The sequence below is a fragment of the Borostomias antarcticus genome (assembly GCF_949987555.1).
Source record: "Borostomias antarcticus genome assembly, chromosome: 14".
In the NCBI taxonomy this organism is placed as follows: Eukaryota; Metazoa; Chordata; class Actinopteri; order Stomiiformes; family Stomiidae; genus Borostomias; species Borostomias antarcticus.
This window is the reverse complement of record NC_140247.1, coordinates 20,381,720-20,395,853: the sequence shown is the minus strand read 5'-3', so window position 1 is coordinate 20,395,853 and position 14,134 is coordinate 20,381,720. Positions and strand designations below refer to the sequence as shown.

At 49.9% G+C, this 14,134-nt stretch overlaps 1 protein-coding gene across 1 annotated transcript in view; it reads right to left on the bottom strand.

Moving 5' to 3' along the window:
• Positions 1–1,271: 1,271 nt before the first annotated feature.
• Positions 1,272–14,134, bottom strand: part of LOC311317655 (carnosine synthase 1-like) — a gene marked incomplete at both ends in the record, with an annotated part of 81,763 nt that continues 68,900 nt past the window's right edge. The window contains 7 exons of the mRNA XM_084448737.1: positions 1,272–2,789; positions 8,123–8,376; positions 8,492–8,723; positions 8,910–8,995; positions 9,227–9,446; positions 10,294–10,745; positions 11,873–11,962. Of these exons, the coding sequence (XP_084304863.1) occupies positions 1,272–2,789; positions 8,123–8,376; positions 8,492–8,723; positions 8,910–8,995; positions 9,227–9,446; positions 10,294–10,745; positions 11,873–11,962 (2,852 nt within the window). The remainder of the gene's footprint in view (positions 2,790–8,122; positions 8,377–8,491; positions 8,724–8,909; positions 8,996–9,226; positions 9,447–10,293; positions 10,746–11,872; positions 11,963–14,134) is intronic.

Here is a 14,134-nt window from a genome sequence, read left to right as displayed (position 1 = left end):
GTAACGTGCCTAGATATGTTGGTAGCTGACCAAAGATCACGTTATACAGGAATGAGTAGAAATGGATTTGTCTCCTAACTGTAAGCGATGTCCAACCTGCTAACTGATACAAGGAACAATGGTGTGTGAGGTATTTAGAGTTTGTTACAAACCTCAAAACTGTGTCTAAAGAATGTAGGCAAGACTTCGAGGCATGCATACAGGATATCACCGTAATTTAGCAGTGGTAAAAACGTGGCTGAGACAAGGATTTTTCTAGAATGAAAAGAAAAGCAGGCCTTGTTTCTAAAGAAAAACCCAAGCTTCAGTTTAAGCTTTTTAGAATGCTGTTGGATGTGGGACTTAAAAGATAAAGTTTAATCAAGAATGAACCCTAAGTACTTGTATGATGACACTCTCTCTATAGGCTTCTTTGCAAAGTGACCAACTTTGGCAAAGAGTGATTATCCTTGAGTGTTGAACGTGTAAAGGACATTAATTTGGTTTTCTCAGCATTTAGGACCAATTTCAGCTGAGAAAGACAGACGTTTTTCCAAACCCAAAATCCCACCCCCTAACCCCACCCCAGACACACACACAGAGGCCCATACACCTCCATTATAAAGGGGGTGCACGCACAGAGGAAAAAGGAGCTAACTTACTACTGCACGGATCGGTTAAATGTTGGTGTGTACGGATCGGTTTCATTGAGGACAAAGCAACATTTGAGCTAAACTTGCTATGACAGTGCCATTCCCCTTTAAATAGCAACAGGTGCCACCGAGCTAACTTAGCTGTGTAACGTTATGGGCTAGCTAATGGACAAATTTGAGGGGTTGTGGGGGCACGGGTGTGTCACTGTTTTCAGAGGGGAGGCCCACATTGATGGAGGTTGGGAACCCATGCTCTAATACAATCCCCACAAACATGCAGAACATTACCTTGTAGCCAACAGACTTACTTCCTACCCATTCATATAATGATGATGACACAATACAACCTTTGAGCACATACACGCATTCCAAACATTCACTTTGATATTTCAAAACAATCTCTTTTAATCAGTTGATTAATCCCCAAATGTAAGTCTAGAAACGAATGAATTAAATGAATGTTTTGATGCCATCAGAGGTCAGAATCTACATGAATGTACTGAATGTGCTGATACGTATCACCAAGGCATTTACAGAACCCATTTGACCCTCTTTCTGATTTCCAAGATTCAGATTCAAACAGCTTAATTGTAAATTTCTTTGTTTTGTAAAAGAGCTTTATTCCTTGGCCTCTTCCTCTTAGTTGAAGTGGGAAAGGAAGTAGGCCAGGTCGTAGTGCGGGGGGCAGTGCAGCCCCAGGCCCTGGCACAGAGCCAGCAGGCGGCGGCGCGCGTTGGCGGCACTGCGGTCATCCCTCACCCCGACGTTACAGAACGGCTCCTCGTACTCCCCGGAGATCAGCTCGTCCTCCACCGCAAACTCGTTGAGGCACAGCACCCCCTGCTGGTGGAGCCGGCGCAGGCGCTCCGGGCTGGCGGTGGACCGCAGGGCCTGGAGGTGCTGCGACACCACGCACATCACCCCGGCAAAGTGGCCCCGCGCCGGCAGCCCCGTGGCCGCCGGCAGCCGGGGCCGCAGGCCGCACGCCACGGCGAAGGCGGCGAGGAGGATGTCGACGCCGTACAGCCGGCGTATCCAGTCGCGCAGGTAGAAGCCCCCCATGCGGGCGTTGATCTCGATGAGGCGGGGCCCGAGCTCGGTCATCTTCAGCTCCACGTTGTAGACTCCGTCGCGCAGGCCGCAGCCCAGGCAGGCGTGGTGCGCGGCGCGGACCAGCTGGGCCAACCGGTCCGGCGCCAGCCCCGAGGGCATCTGGGCGGCCGTCTCGGTGAAGGCGGGGGCGCGCGTGGGGCCGTTGTCCGACACGAAGGCCCCCTCCAGCCGCCCGTCGAACAGCAGGACGTCGACGTCGTGCTCGGTGCCCCCGACATACTCCATCAGAGTCATGGCGTTGCCCCAGCCCAGCCCGATGCCGGGGTAGTCCGTGTCCTCCCTCAGGTCCCTGGAGATGCGCTCCAAGTGAGCCAGGCCCTCGGCCAGAGAGCCCACCTTCCTCACGCCCACGGCTCCGGCGCCGTATTCCAGCTTCATCACCGCCGGGAAGTGGACGGCCGCCGTGCCCAGCCGGGCGGGTACTCCTAGGACCGCCTTCTCCAGGTCCAGGGCGCTCTCCACATGAGCGCAGGGCACGGCGTAGGCGCAGGGGGACGGAGAGAGCAGGGGAGGGGACGGGCTGAGAGGGCTGGCAGACCGAGAGGAGGGGGAGGGAGAGGGGGAGAGAGGGTCAGGCTTCTCACGGAAGAGGTTGCCTCTGTCAAAGTCAGCCATTGCTCTCATGCTGTCCTCCTCCATGTTGACCATGCCATTGACCACGGTCCCTCCTCTCTCACCGCCCCTCCTCCTCTCCAGGCCATCCGCCTGACCGGACGGCAGCTCGTCTGGGACTTGGCGGACCCCCGCTGACCTCTGGAGCCCCAGGAGGTGCTGGTGCGTGCGGCTCTTCTCCTTGGCGATGCGCACGGCCTCGGGGGGTGGGCCCCTGAGCCCCAGCCTATCACAGATGAGCGCTGTCAAGACCACGCAGTCGTCCCAGAAGCACACGCAGCCATCGGGGCGGAGACCGGAGGAGGTCAGCCAGTCGCAGATGCGGACGCAGTTCTGGTCGTCGCTGCGATGGTTGGGGAGGTCTGGGAGGGCGAGGAAGTGATCGACCAATGATGAGGCAAAGTGGGTGGGATCGCTGTCGACTAACAGGATCTGATTGGTGGAGAGAGTGTCGGTTAGCTCGTTACAACGCACTCATATGGCGTCAGAGGTTTCTCATCAACGTGTCATTCTGATTTGCCAGCACACAGACAAACGAAAACAATAGCAAGGGAAAGTAATCTCATCTCCTTCTAGCGGAAGGTGTTCCTAATGCCCGAGAGAATGAATGGGATTTCTCATAGCACATTTTCAGAAAAATTATATCTCGGTCTACATCGAAAGGTTAGTAGAATGCATTAAATATGATATACTTGGAGACAAACTTTATTTATTCTGGTGATTATAGTTAATTTTCAATCACAATCTGAATTATGTATATATTTTTTGTAACAAGGTAGTAAAGACTCTACCAGCTAACATCTAACACAATACAAACAAATTACAAGTACACCTACGAAAATGCCGATATGCATTGCATGGCTGGCAGAATACTTCAGCAATAACAAGAAGTGCAGCACGTGCTGACGATCATTTTAGATCTGGCCATGTAGAAAAATGCCGCTATTCACAGGGGGAGCTGTTAGTGTCGTCAGGGCTAGCATGAAGGACCGGTCATATGTTATGGTGAGTTAGCATCATACTGTAAGTGAGCCTATTACGGTAAGGGGTTACGGACCAGTAAGAATAGCCAGGCGCATCTGCGGATCAGACCAGTTAAGACCAGTCTGACCAGCTAATACCATCCTACCAGCTCACGTCAGGAGGCTTTGGTTATGACATTTCACAACGTACGTAGCACTGTCCATATGCAATTCAAATCAACTTATTATTCGTATCCATCTTTCCAGCTCTTGGGATCTCTTGGAAATGAGTAGAATTTGCAACCATTCGTCTCATACCGATGGGAGCAATCTGGCGCAAAGCACAGCATTTTTCTCATGAGTGTACATAAGGGCGCCTGGCTTTGTAGTCCATTTATGAAACGAATGGATCAATTTCAAAAATTTGAAAGAAGGCGAAATACTGGTTGAAATTCTCACAGTTAGTAGGTTATTACTGTAAAGACACTCAAGTTTTTGTTTTGATAAATTCACCGAAATGGCTTCGTAGTTATTATTAGAAAATCCGGTATATGTTTACATTGAAACTCCTCTCCGATAGGAACAAATCCGCTAGGGGCGCATGTTTTCACTTTCCCTCCCTATGCTTGTCTGGTATTCTACCAACGCGCACTCACCGCCGATTCTACTGCACATTGACAGTCCAGCCCAATATCACGAGGAAAGCGTAGAATAGACAAGTAGAGGCACTTGTTGAAACGGCTCAGTTTCACGTTTAGCCATGCTTAAAGTCCCAGTTAACCAAAATCTGAGATTTGCTTGAAAACACATTCTATGTGTTAGTGATGCATTGCTGATAACATGTAAAAATGGGATGAACCATGTGTAGTACTGAATTGTGAAGTTAGACCAGTTTTGTGTTTTTGACCAGTTTTGATTTCTGGATTTTCTGGGCGGGCTTAAAACGTTACCGGATGACGTAGAGCGGTGTTCTTAGCATATCCCCGCCCTAACACTATATAAAGCTAGAATGGATTTGAATCTTCGGTTCTCCTGCTCAATCTTGAGTCTAGAATTAGCTAGTTTTAACCAACAGTCTAGAATTAGCTAGTTTTTCTTAGTTAGCAATGCCTATGCATAAAACTAAACGAAAATGCATCCTTCCTGGATGCCAGCAGGAATGGGATGATAAGGTCTCCTTCTTTCACTCCCGAGTAAAGCTGAAATGAGAAGCAAATGGTTAGCATTTTTGAAGAGCCATGGTGTTACAGAGTCTGTCACCGCTAGCGCCCGCCTCTGCAGCAAACATTTCACTCCCGAAAGCTTCTGCAATTATAATATGAGGCTTTTGGGTTTCACGGACTCACGACTGGTCCTGGTGAATTCGGCGGAGCCAACCATCTCCCTCCCCGGCCTCCATTCTCCTCCTGTCGCATCAACCTTTGGTGCCGACACCGCTGCCTTGTGTGCTTATAGCTAATTAACGTTATAACGTTAGCTAGGTAACGTAAGCAATAGGAAAATACACTGCTACGTTAATCTACAAAATGTGTCTTGACATTTATGTGGTAATGTCAGCTATGATGAATTATATGTAATCTTAGGAGGAATTATAGCTAACATTAGCTATGTAGCTTGTTGCAGATGGGAGTGTGTATATAACCTTAGTCTAGCTAACATAGCTAGCAGCACCGACCAGGCGACTACCCACCAAATAACGTTACGGATGATATATTATGACTATAAGCGTTAACTATACAGAAACTGCCTGCCATATTTGTGGCACCTGATGTGCGTATGGGTTCACCGGTAATGGTTACAATATATTTCTCCAGCGGGAGACCGGGAGGCGGGAGCGAGGGGGATGGTTAGGTAGACCAGCTGCAGCTGGAGAAAGACGCACCCTCTCCCAGTGAAGCGGTGCTCGGCGGCTACTGGCTGAACATTCCAGTTCTGTTGGATATGTTGCGGGAAAGTTGAAGCCGAGTGCTCGTTATTCTCACACATAACATTGCCAACGAGAGTGGATGAGTCTGTCCCGATTATCAACTCCGGTAGTGTACGCTTCTTCGCGCTATCAGCGCTGTTCAAGCCAGTGACTAAAAGGTACATTTTAAACAACTTTTTCCATTGATCCCAAGGGACGACAGGATCGCCTGGGAGGGATAGGAATGGGTCCGGAGGTGGCAGGGAGAAAATAGGGACAGACTCATACATTCCTCGTTGCCTGTTTTTGTATTTTGCATCTAAGGGCAGTAACACTGGCGCGTTGGTATAGAGTAGCTACAGTTTTACCTGTGTTGTTTGTCAGGAGGTAGGTTAGGAGGAAGCATCTGTGCGTTTGACTCATTAGACAAGTGTAATTTCAACTCCTCTCTGTTTTCACAAAGCTGTGCCTTCCTACCACAAAAGAGACGGCGTGCCAGTGTGACAATATGACAATATATTATGCAGACCAGAGAACGGTACTATTTGACAGGTTCTTCCCTCCACACCCCCTCCCCACGCAATTGGGTGTGGCTTCGGTGCCTTCAGCAGACACGCCCCCACAGTCTCAGACCAGAGAATGCTGCTGATTTTTAACCGATTTTGAAGCCTTATTTTATATACTTAGTGACATTTTTAATCACTCAGATTTGGCTGGGTGGTTAATGACATGTTTTCCTGTGGTGTGTGAAGCTTATAACAAAAATTTGAACTGGGTTAACCTGGACTTTAAACGTAGAATACACATGTTTGTCAAAACGTGAAATAGCAGCAGAAATCTGAGTTTTTGATTGGTTGTTCTCAGAGTTTTGTGGTTGGTTGTTCACATTGGAACACATGATAGAAGAGGGGTATACATTTGCGAGCGCTTTTGAGGGTGGATTTGGTGGACCAAACAACTTTGGTGAGACAACACCAAGTGCAAAACTAGCTGGCGAAACTTGCATACAACAACAACGTTTTACAAGCAACTAGCAAACAACACTACTAGCTAGCCAACTAGCTCACATTCTTACTGGCCATGTCCGAAATGCCTGCTACCTGCTATATAACAGGCGAGAAGTAGCATGCTACTAGTACCTACTACTCCATGAAAACGATATAGCAGGCGAGAAAATGTAGCATGCTACTTGAGTCAGGTGACGGGAATGCGTGGGTTACGTCGTTACGCTCCACTGGCTGGCTAATTTATCTGGTAAGTTGCGTTTCCATGGCTACAGGGCTACTTAGCTACGACATTGTGAGTTCTCGAAATAAATTTTTTACCTCGCATATAAACACAAAACTGCGTTATAACTAAGATATCTGACAGAAAAAAAAAATCTACAAATTAAGTCAATAATTACATTTAAAAACTCCTTCGCTCTGCCCCGCCAAGGACCCCAGGATTCGAAATCTGAAGTGAAGCCCTATTGAACCTCGCCATCTTTGAAAAAAACGCGTCACTGATACCTTTGACATGCGCAGTCAAAGGTATCAATGACGCGTTCTTGTAGTCAACGAACAGATTGCTCTCCCCGCTCTGAGTTAGCGATGAAAAGCTGCTTGCTGATTAATCTACTTTCATCAAATATATCCGTTGGAAAAGTTTTTTTTTTTTATCCAGGCATCTTAGTTTTAACAGTATAATTGTGACTGAACATGTTTTGTTTGCTAATAGGTGGTATTCATTCTGTTTTGAGCTCGGCGGGTTAGCCACGAACTTCATGCCGCAACGAGAGATCCCGTATCTGGGTGGACAGCTGTTCAACTCGCCTGGGACCAGGTCCCCTGGAGCTATTTCGTCTGGCTGCACATCGCGTAGTTGTGTTGTGTTGTGTGTTGTGAACAGAATGAATACCACCTACAAGCAAACAAAACATGTTCAGTCACAATTATACTGTTAAAACTAAGATGCCTGGATAAAAAAATATGTTTTCCAACGGATATATTTGACGAAAGTAGATTAAAAAGCAAGCCGCTTTTCATCGCTAACTCGGAGCGGGGAGAGCCATGAACGCAATCTGTTTGTGGACTACAAGAACGGTCATTGATACCTTTGACTGCGCATGTCAAAGGTATCAGTGATGCGTTTTTTTCAAATTTGGCGCGGTTCAATAGGGCTTCACTCTTTTGAGCAGTCAGTGAATGGAGTGACCCTATCCAGTTCTATTAATACATCCATGGCCCCGCCTGACAGTCACCGGCGTCGGCCATGACAGCTATCTTGAAAATTTCGCTGAACAGTGACGTAGTACCGAATAGCATGCTCTGAACTATGCTACGTTTTTCGCCGTTTTTTCGCCAATATAGCAGGCGAGAGGTAGTAGCATGCTACTTCTCGCCTGCTATATAGCAGGTAGCAGGCATTTCGTACACAGCCACTGTCATTAATATTAGCTAGCATTAGCCACTGTTCTTATAGCTATTGTTGGCCTCGTATTCTAACGCTAGGATGCCAGCTAGCTAGCTATCCACAGTGTACACAAGCACCATCCACATCAACACAGGGGATAGACGTGGACACAGGGATCAGGCTAATTTACGAAACTGGACCCAGGAGTGGAGCTACTCGGACGGCGCTTAGTGGGCGTGCTCCGCATATCACAATACCCATGCGCGGGCACGCACGCCTGGAGGTGTGCGGGCGCGCAGGGGGAATTGCTCAATGCTCGCTGCCCAAGCGCCTCCACACATGCGTGGTATAGAGACAACTGGCACATAGAAATGCATTATTTTTTTAAACGGGCGTATTCTATGCTCGAGCAAGGCTCAAACGTAGCATAGACACGTTTAACAAGGTGGACCAACTTGTCTATTCTACGTTTAGCCCTGATATCGGGTTGCAGCGTCAGTCACCTTGAGTTTGTAGCGTTTGGCCTCGTCCCAGATGAACCTCTTACTGTGTCCTCCGGCCCCCACCACCAGCACCGTCCTCCCCTGGACGAGGTACGCCTGGGAGCGGATGAAGGGGGAGAGGAGGAGGGAGCCCCAACATCCCTCCGCCTCCATCCCTCGCTGAGGGAAAGAGGAGTGGAGACAGAGAAAGGGGTGCAGGCCCAGAACTACAGGCTTGATGAAGGAGCCGTCGAGGGTGAAGAGGAAGTCCACTCCTGTACCAGACAAAGACACACTGAGGAAACTTTTAACTGTACTGTAACATAATCTTTGTCTGTTCGTACATTGAACATGCACACACACACACACACACACAAACAAACACCCTACCCATCATGTCGGTCTGAGCACCAGCCCCACCACGGCAGTCCGGGGACATGCTTGACTCCGTCTCCATGACGACACGGAGGCAGGCCAGAGCTGTGTCAGTTGCCAGGCGACGGAGGGACATGGCCAGGGTGGGGTCAGTGAAGCCGCACTCTGACAGGGTGGTCTCCAAGGACTGGCTGAGGGTGTGACCGCGAGAGACGGGGGCGTCAGAGGCGCCCACCCTGCACTCCAACTGATGGAGAGAAAGAGAGAGAGAGAGAAAGAGAGAGACGGAGAGTCAGAGAGACTCGTCCTCTTGCAGTCTGTGCTGTCCTAAACTTCCTCGTCGTGTCTGTCCTCCTCTCCTACTTCTTCATCTCACTCCTCCTCCCACCTCCCCTCCTCCTCTCCTACGCCTCCTCCTCTCCCTCCCCCTCACCTTGTAGAGGAGAGGTATGTCCTGAGGAGAGCGAGTGGTGATGGCGCACAGTCTGAAGGCCAGGTCAGGGACCTGGGGTCTGCAGTCTGACACACAGAGACAACAACAACCTCACCATGACCACTCCACATGACTAGCAAACGGATGACCTATAGCACTGAATTTAATTGTTTATCTGCAAGAAAAAAAGTTACCACCGCCCTCCCCCCCCACACACACAGACACAGCTGTGGAGCCCCTGATTACAAGTTGAACATAAAGAAATGATACAACCATGCAGAACCCTCCCCCCCCCCCCCAGTACATTGGTCCCTCACCAGTGTACTGCTCCCAGGTGTGGTCCTCTACTTGAGCCCCAGGCTTCAGTGAGGGACAGTAGGCCTCCAGCAGTACAGCCTCTCCAGGAAGCAGCAGCAGCAGCAGACGGCCTACCCTGGCCCATACCTCCTCCCTGCAGTTCCTGGGCAGGAAGACAGGGGGCTCCACCGCGCCGGCTGCCTCGCGTGCAAACCTCCCGCCGCTGCACCTGAGGACCACCTTCAAAATACCAAGAGGTCAGATGAAACCTGATTGATATCATTATCTTAGCACAGCTCAAGTCACAACAACTGTGTACAACTAGCTTGGGAGGTTGAGCGGCCGGCTGGGAATCGCAAGGTCCTCGGTTCGATCCCAGCTCCCGGCATTGTGCCGAAGTGTCCTTCAGCAAAACACTGAACCCCAAAATCGCTCACGTGCGGCACGGTGGGGCAGTACCTAGTACAGTCGCCTCACAGCAAGGTCTCCGGGCCTTTCTATGCGGAGTTTGCATGTTCTCCCTGTTTTCACAAGGGTTTCCTCCCAAAGAACTCAATATGATACTCAATACTAAACATGCAGAAGAACAGATGCTCTTCAATCCTGTCCCTGACCAGGACTTGGACTTGGTCACCGGGCGCCATGAACGATGGCTGGCAGCTGCCCCTGGAGAACAGCTTGGATGGGTGAAATGCAGGGAACAATTTCCACCGGCTGCCGCAGATGAATGTGTTGTGTGTGGTTGTCGCCGCTCGTTCCCTTGTGAGTGTTTGTGTGTTGATCACCGTGTGACGAATAAAAGACCCTCAAGGTTGTGAATTATGAATTATATTGACAAGCATGACTCAGCTATGCTATAAGGTGACATCCAGGAACTGAGCATTTACAGTAAGGAATGGTTGGACATGTTCCTGCTTCATCATGTTCTTGTTCCATAGTGAGATAATCTTGCAGTCCTACCGTTGATGTCATTTTATTTATATAGCGCCATTCATACAAATCAATGTAGCACATAGTGCTGTCCATAAAAAGAGATGGGCTAAGCTAACACCTGGGCTGATTAAGACACTGAGAAGTATGACGGTACCCTGTCTGACTGCCTCGTGGTTTCGGACTCCAGGAAGGACTCCACCTTGTTCCTCAGGGAGTTTAGCTCCTCCTCCTCCAGCCCCGTCCCCAGGTGTACCACCTCCACCCCTCCCATTCTGCCCTCCTCCATGGCTATCTGCCCCGGGGGCATCAGAAGGGCCATGGTGGGTGGGCAGTAGATCTTAGCCTTCTGCAGTAGAACCCTAGTGACCAGGACGTCCCTCCAGAACCGCCCCAGGGTTCCGGAACTTCCGGCCGGGCAGTCGGTCTCCCTGGTCAGTTCCTCCTCCGCCCACGGGTCACATGACAGGAAGTAGGTGACCCTGCGCGGAGGGTAGAAGGTGGAGAGGAAGGTGCGTCCCCCGAGGTCAAAGGTGACGGCCTTGTGGACCAGGAGGGAGGAGGCGGAACGAGAGAGCCAGGAGGGAGACAGGCACAGCAGGGCGTCTCCTAGAGAGGCCAACGGGGAGAGAGAGGCGGAGGGAGAGAAATACAGAGAGGAAGAGAGAGGAAGTAGAAAGGGAGGGAGAGAAAGAAGAAAATGGAGGAGGAGGAGAGAGGTCTTTAGATCACAAAGAGCACAGCTTTCCACGAAAAAAAGACAAAGATATTTGTGATGTGGGCGATGAGTTTGGAAATATGAGTAAAAAAAGTGATGTCCACACACCAGAGTAGAGCTCCCAAAAGTGAGTTTATTGACACCTTGTCAACAATGTAACGTTTCGAGCAGAGCCCTTTGTCAGACAAAGGGCTCTGCCTGAAACGTTCCTAACACTCTAGTCTGGTGTGCGGACATCACTTTTATACTTTAATTATCCTTCTCTGTCCAGCACCCAGCCACAGAGTGTTAGGATGTGCGTGCCTCTATGCCTTTTTCATTGAGTTTGAATTAATATATATTTCATTAAAAGTCACTGGAGAGGGAAGCACTGATAGAGGACGGTAGTTTTGCCTGCAGCTAATTTTCACCAAAATGTTTGAAACTGTTATTGGTGACAGCAAAGGGTAAAGGGGAGGATGAAGTATAAATAGAGGTGAGGAGGTCAGTGGCGTTCACACTTAAACGTCAACCCGCAGAAAGCTACTATGATAGCATTTCTCTAATGTGGGTTAATTACATTTACAGTAGTAATAGTATTCATATCATACAGACACTGGATAACACGGTAGAGCCTAACTTATACCTTATGGTTTTAGGTCAAAAGTAACTACAGGTATCATTGTTCTGGCGGGTACATCAAATCAAAATTTATTTATAGAGCATGTTTAAAATGACAGCAATGACAGGGTGCATGACAATGTAATCATAGTCTTGCCAGATGGATTGAGGGATTTAGTGATTCATTTCTGCTTCTTGCTAGTGTGATGTATATAATGTATTGTTTATGTATTTTAAAGCAGTACAGCCACTTCTATACGGGACATGTGTGTCCATCCGTCCGGTGTGTTTGTGTTCAATCAGGAGTAGCTGATACCGTTTCACACTAGCAGAGGGCAGTAGAGATTGCTCATAAACCGTGCCGCTTACTTCACCACCTGGGTGTGGTTTTTGGAGTAAGTAGTTTGTGTTTCCATACCTGGACTCCTGTGTCCAGCCTCCAGCAGTAGAGAGAGGAAGGGCAGAGGGGAACCCAGGACACAGACGCACAGCTCAGAGTGACTCACGCCTGAGAGAGAGAGAGAGAGAAAGGATGGAACGATATATATTTCTTTTAAAAATATTTTTTATTTTAGCCTTTATTTAAACTCGAAAGACCATTGAGGCGAACCTCATTTACAATGACGTTGAGCATCAAACAATAAGCGAGTTAAGAACACAAATACAAGTATACAAGATATATATTAAACAGATAAAAGAAGGGGTATAAGCAGTTCAATAATAGCAGGTGCAGACGGAGGAAAGAGTGAGAAGGTTTTTAAAATTCCCTATGGGCTTTATAAACAAAATATCCTCAGTATGGAAAATATATACACTAGAAATGTGCAATTTGGGGAAATTGCAAGTGTGGTTGCCCATTCTGTCATATTTAGTGTTGTGTGTGTGTGTGTGTCTTGAGTGTGTGCATGTGTGTGTTGGATGATGTGTGCATGTATCGTATATTTTGACCATTATAATCACAGGTACATTGTAGTGAATTTCCAATGCACACACACATACTGGCAGTGGCAGTGGCTAGTTGCAAAACTAGAATGGAGAAGTAAGACGCCTCCTTCCCTCCACTAGTCTGGGGGTCCACCTTGGGCAAGTGGTAGTACCCCCTAGCCCCCCTACCTGGGGTTACAGGAAAAAACCCTGATGACAGAACACCAAAAAGGAAGAGAGACCCGGCCCGGAGGAAGCCCGGGGCCCTCGTCTGGAGCCAGGCCCAGACGGAGGGCCCGCATGCGAGCGCCTGGTAGCCGGGCTTACCACGGAGCCCGGCCGGGCCCAGCCCGAATAAGCAACGTGGAAGCACCATCTCCTCCTCCATCGTCCCGTGGACCCACCACCCGCGGGAGTAATTGTCGGGGTCGGGTGCGCTGCCAACTAGGTGGCGGTGAAGGCGGGGGGCACCGACGGACCGAACCGGGCGGCAAAGGCTGGCTCTGGGGACATGGAACGTGACCTCGCTGGGGGGGAAGGAGCCGGAGCTTGTGAGGGAGGTGGAGCGATACCAATTACACCTGGTGGGGCTAACCTCCACGCACAGCACCGGCGCCGGAACCAAACTCCTGGATAGGGGTTGGACCCTGTTCTTCTCTGGAGTTGCTCACGGTATGAGGCGTAAGGCAGGTGTGGCTATACTAGCTAGCCCCCAGCTGAGCGCCTCTGTGCTGGAGTTCACCCTAGTGGACGAGAGGGTCGCCTCCCTGCGCCTTAGGACTGTGGGGGGGGGGGGACTCTGACTGTGGTTTGTGCTTATGCACCGAACAGCAGTTCAGAGTACTCAGCCTTCCTGCAGACCCTGAGTGGAGTCCTTTTGGGGGCTCCTGCAGGGGACTCCAGTGTCCTACTGGGGGACTTCAATGCACACGTAGGCAATGATGGAGAAACTTGGAGGGGCGTGATTGGGAGGCATGGCCACCACGATCTGAACCCGAGTGGTGTTTTGTTGTTGGACTTCTGTGCTAGTCACGGTTTGTCCATAACAAACACCATGTTCGAACACAAGGATGCCCACAAGTACACCTGGCATCAGAACACCTTAGGCCGAAGGTGGATCGGTTTCGTTATCGTATCATCTGATCTGAGGCCATGCGTTTTGGACACTCGGGTAAAGAGAGGGGCAGAGCTGTCCACTGATCACCATCTGGTGGTGAGCTGGTTTCGATGGCGGGGGAAACTTCTGGACAGACCTGGAAAACCCAAGCGTGTAGTGAGGGTGAACTGGGAACGTCTGGAGGAAGAGCCTGTCCGGAGAGATTTCAATTGCCACCTCCGGCGGAGCTTCTCAGGCATCCCTGTGGAGGTTGGGGACATCGAGCATGAGTGGTCGGTGTTCAAAGCCTCCATTGCTGAAGCTGCGGCTGGGAGCTGTGGCCTGAGGGCCATAGGTACCTCAAGGGGCGGTAACCCTCGGACACCGTGGTGGACAGCGGTGGTCAGGGAAGCCGTCCGACTGAAGAAGGAGGCCTTCCGGGATATGTTAGCCCGGGAGACCCCAGAAACAGTTGCAGGGTATCGACTGGCCCGGAGGGCTGCGGCTTCGGCCGTGACCAAGGCAAAGCAGCGGGTGTGGGAGGAGTTCGGAGAAACCATGGAGAAGGACTTTCGGTCGGCACCAAAGTGTTTCTGGAAGACCATCAGACACCTCAGGAAGGGAAAGCGGGGGACCATCCAAGCTGTATACAGCAAGGAG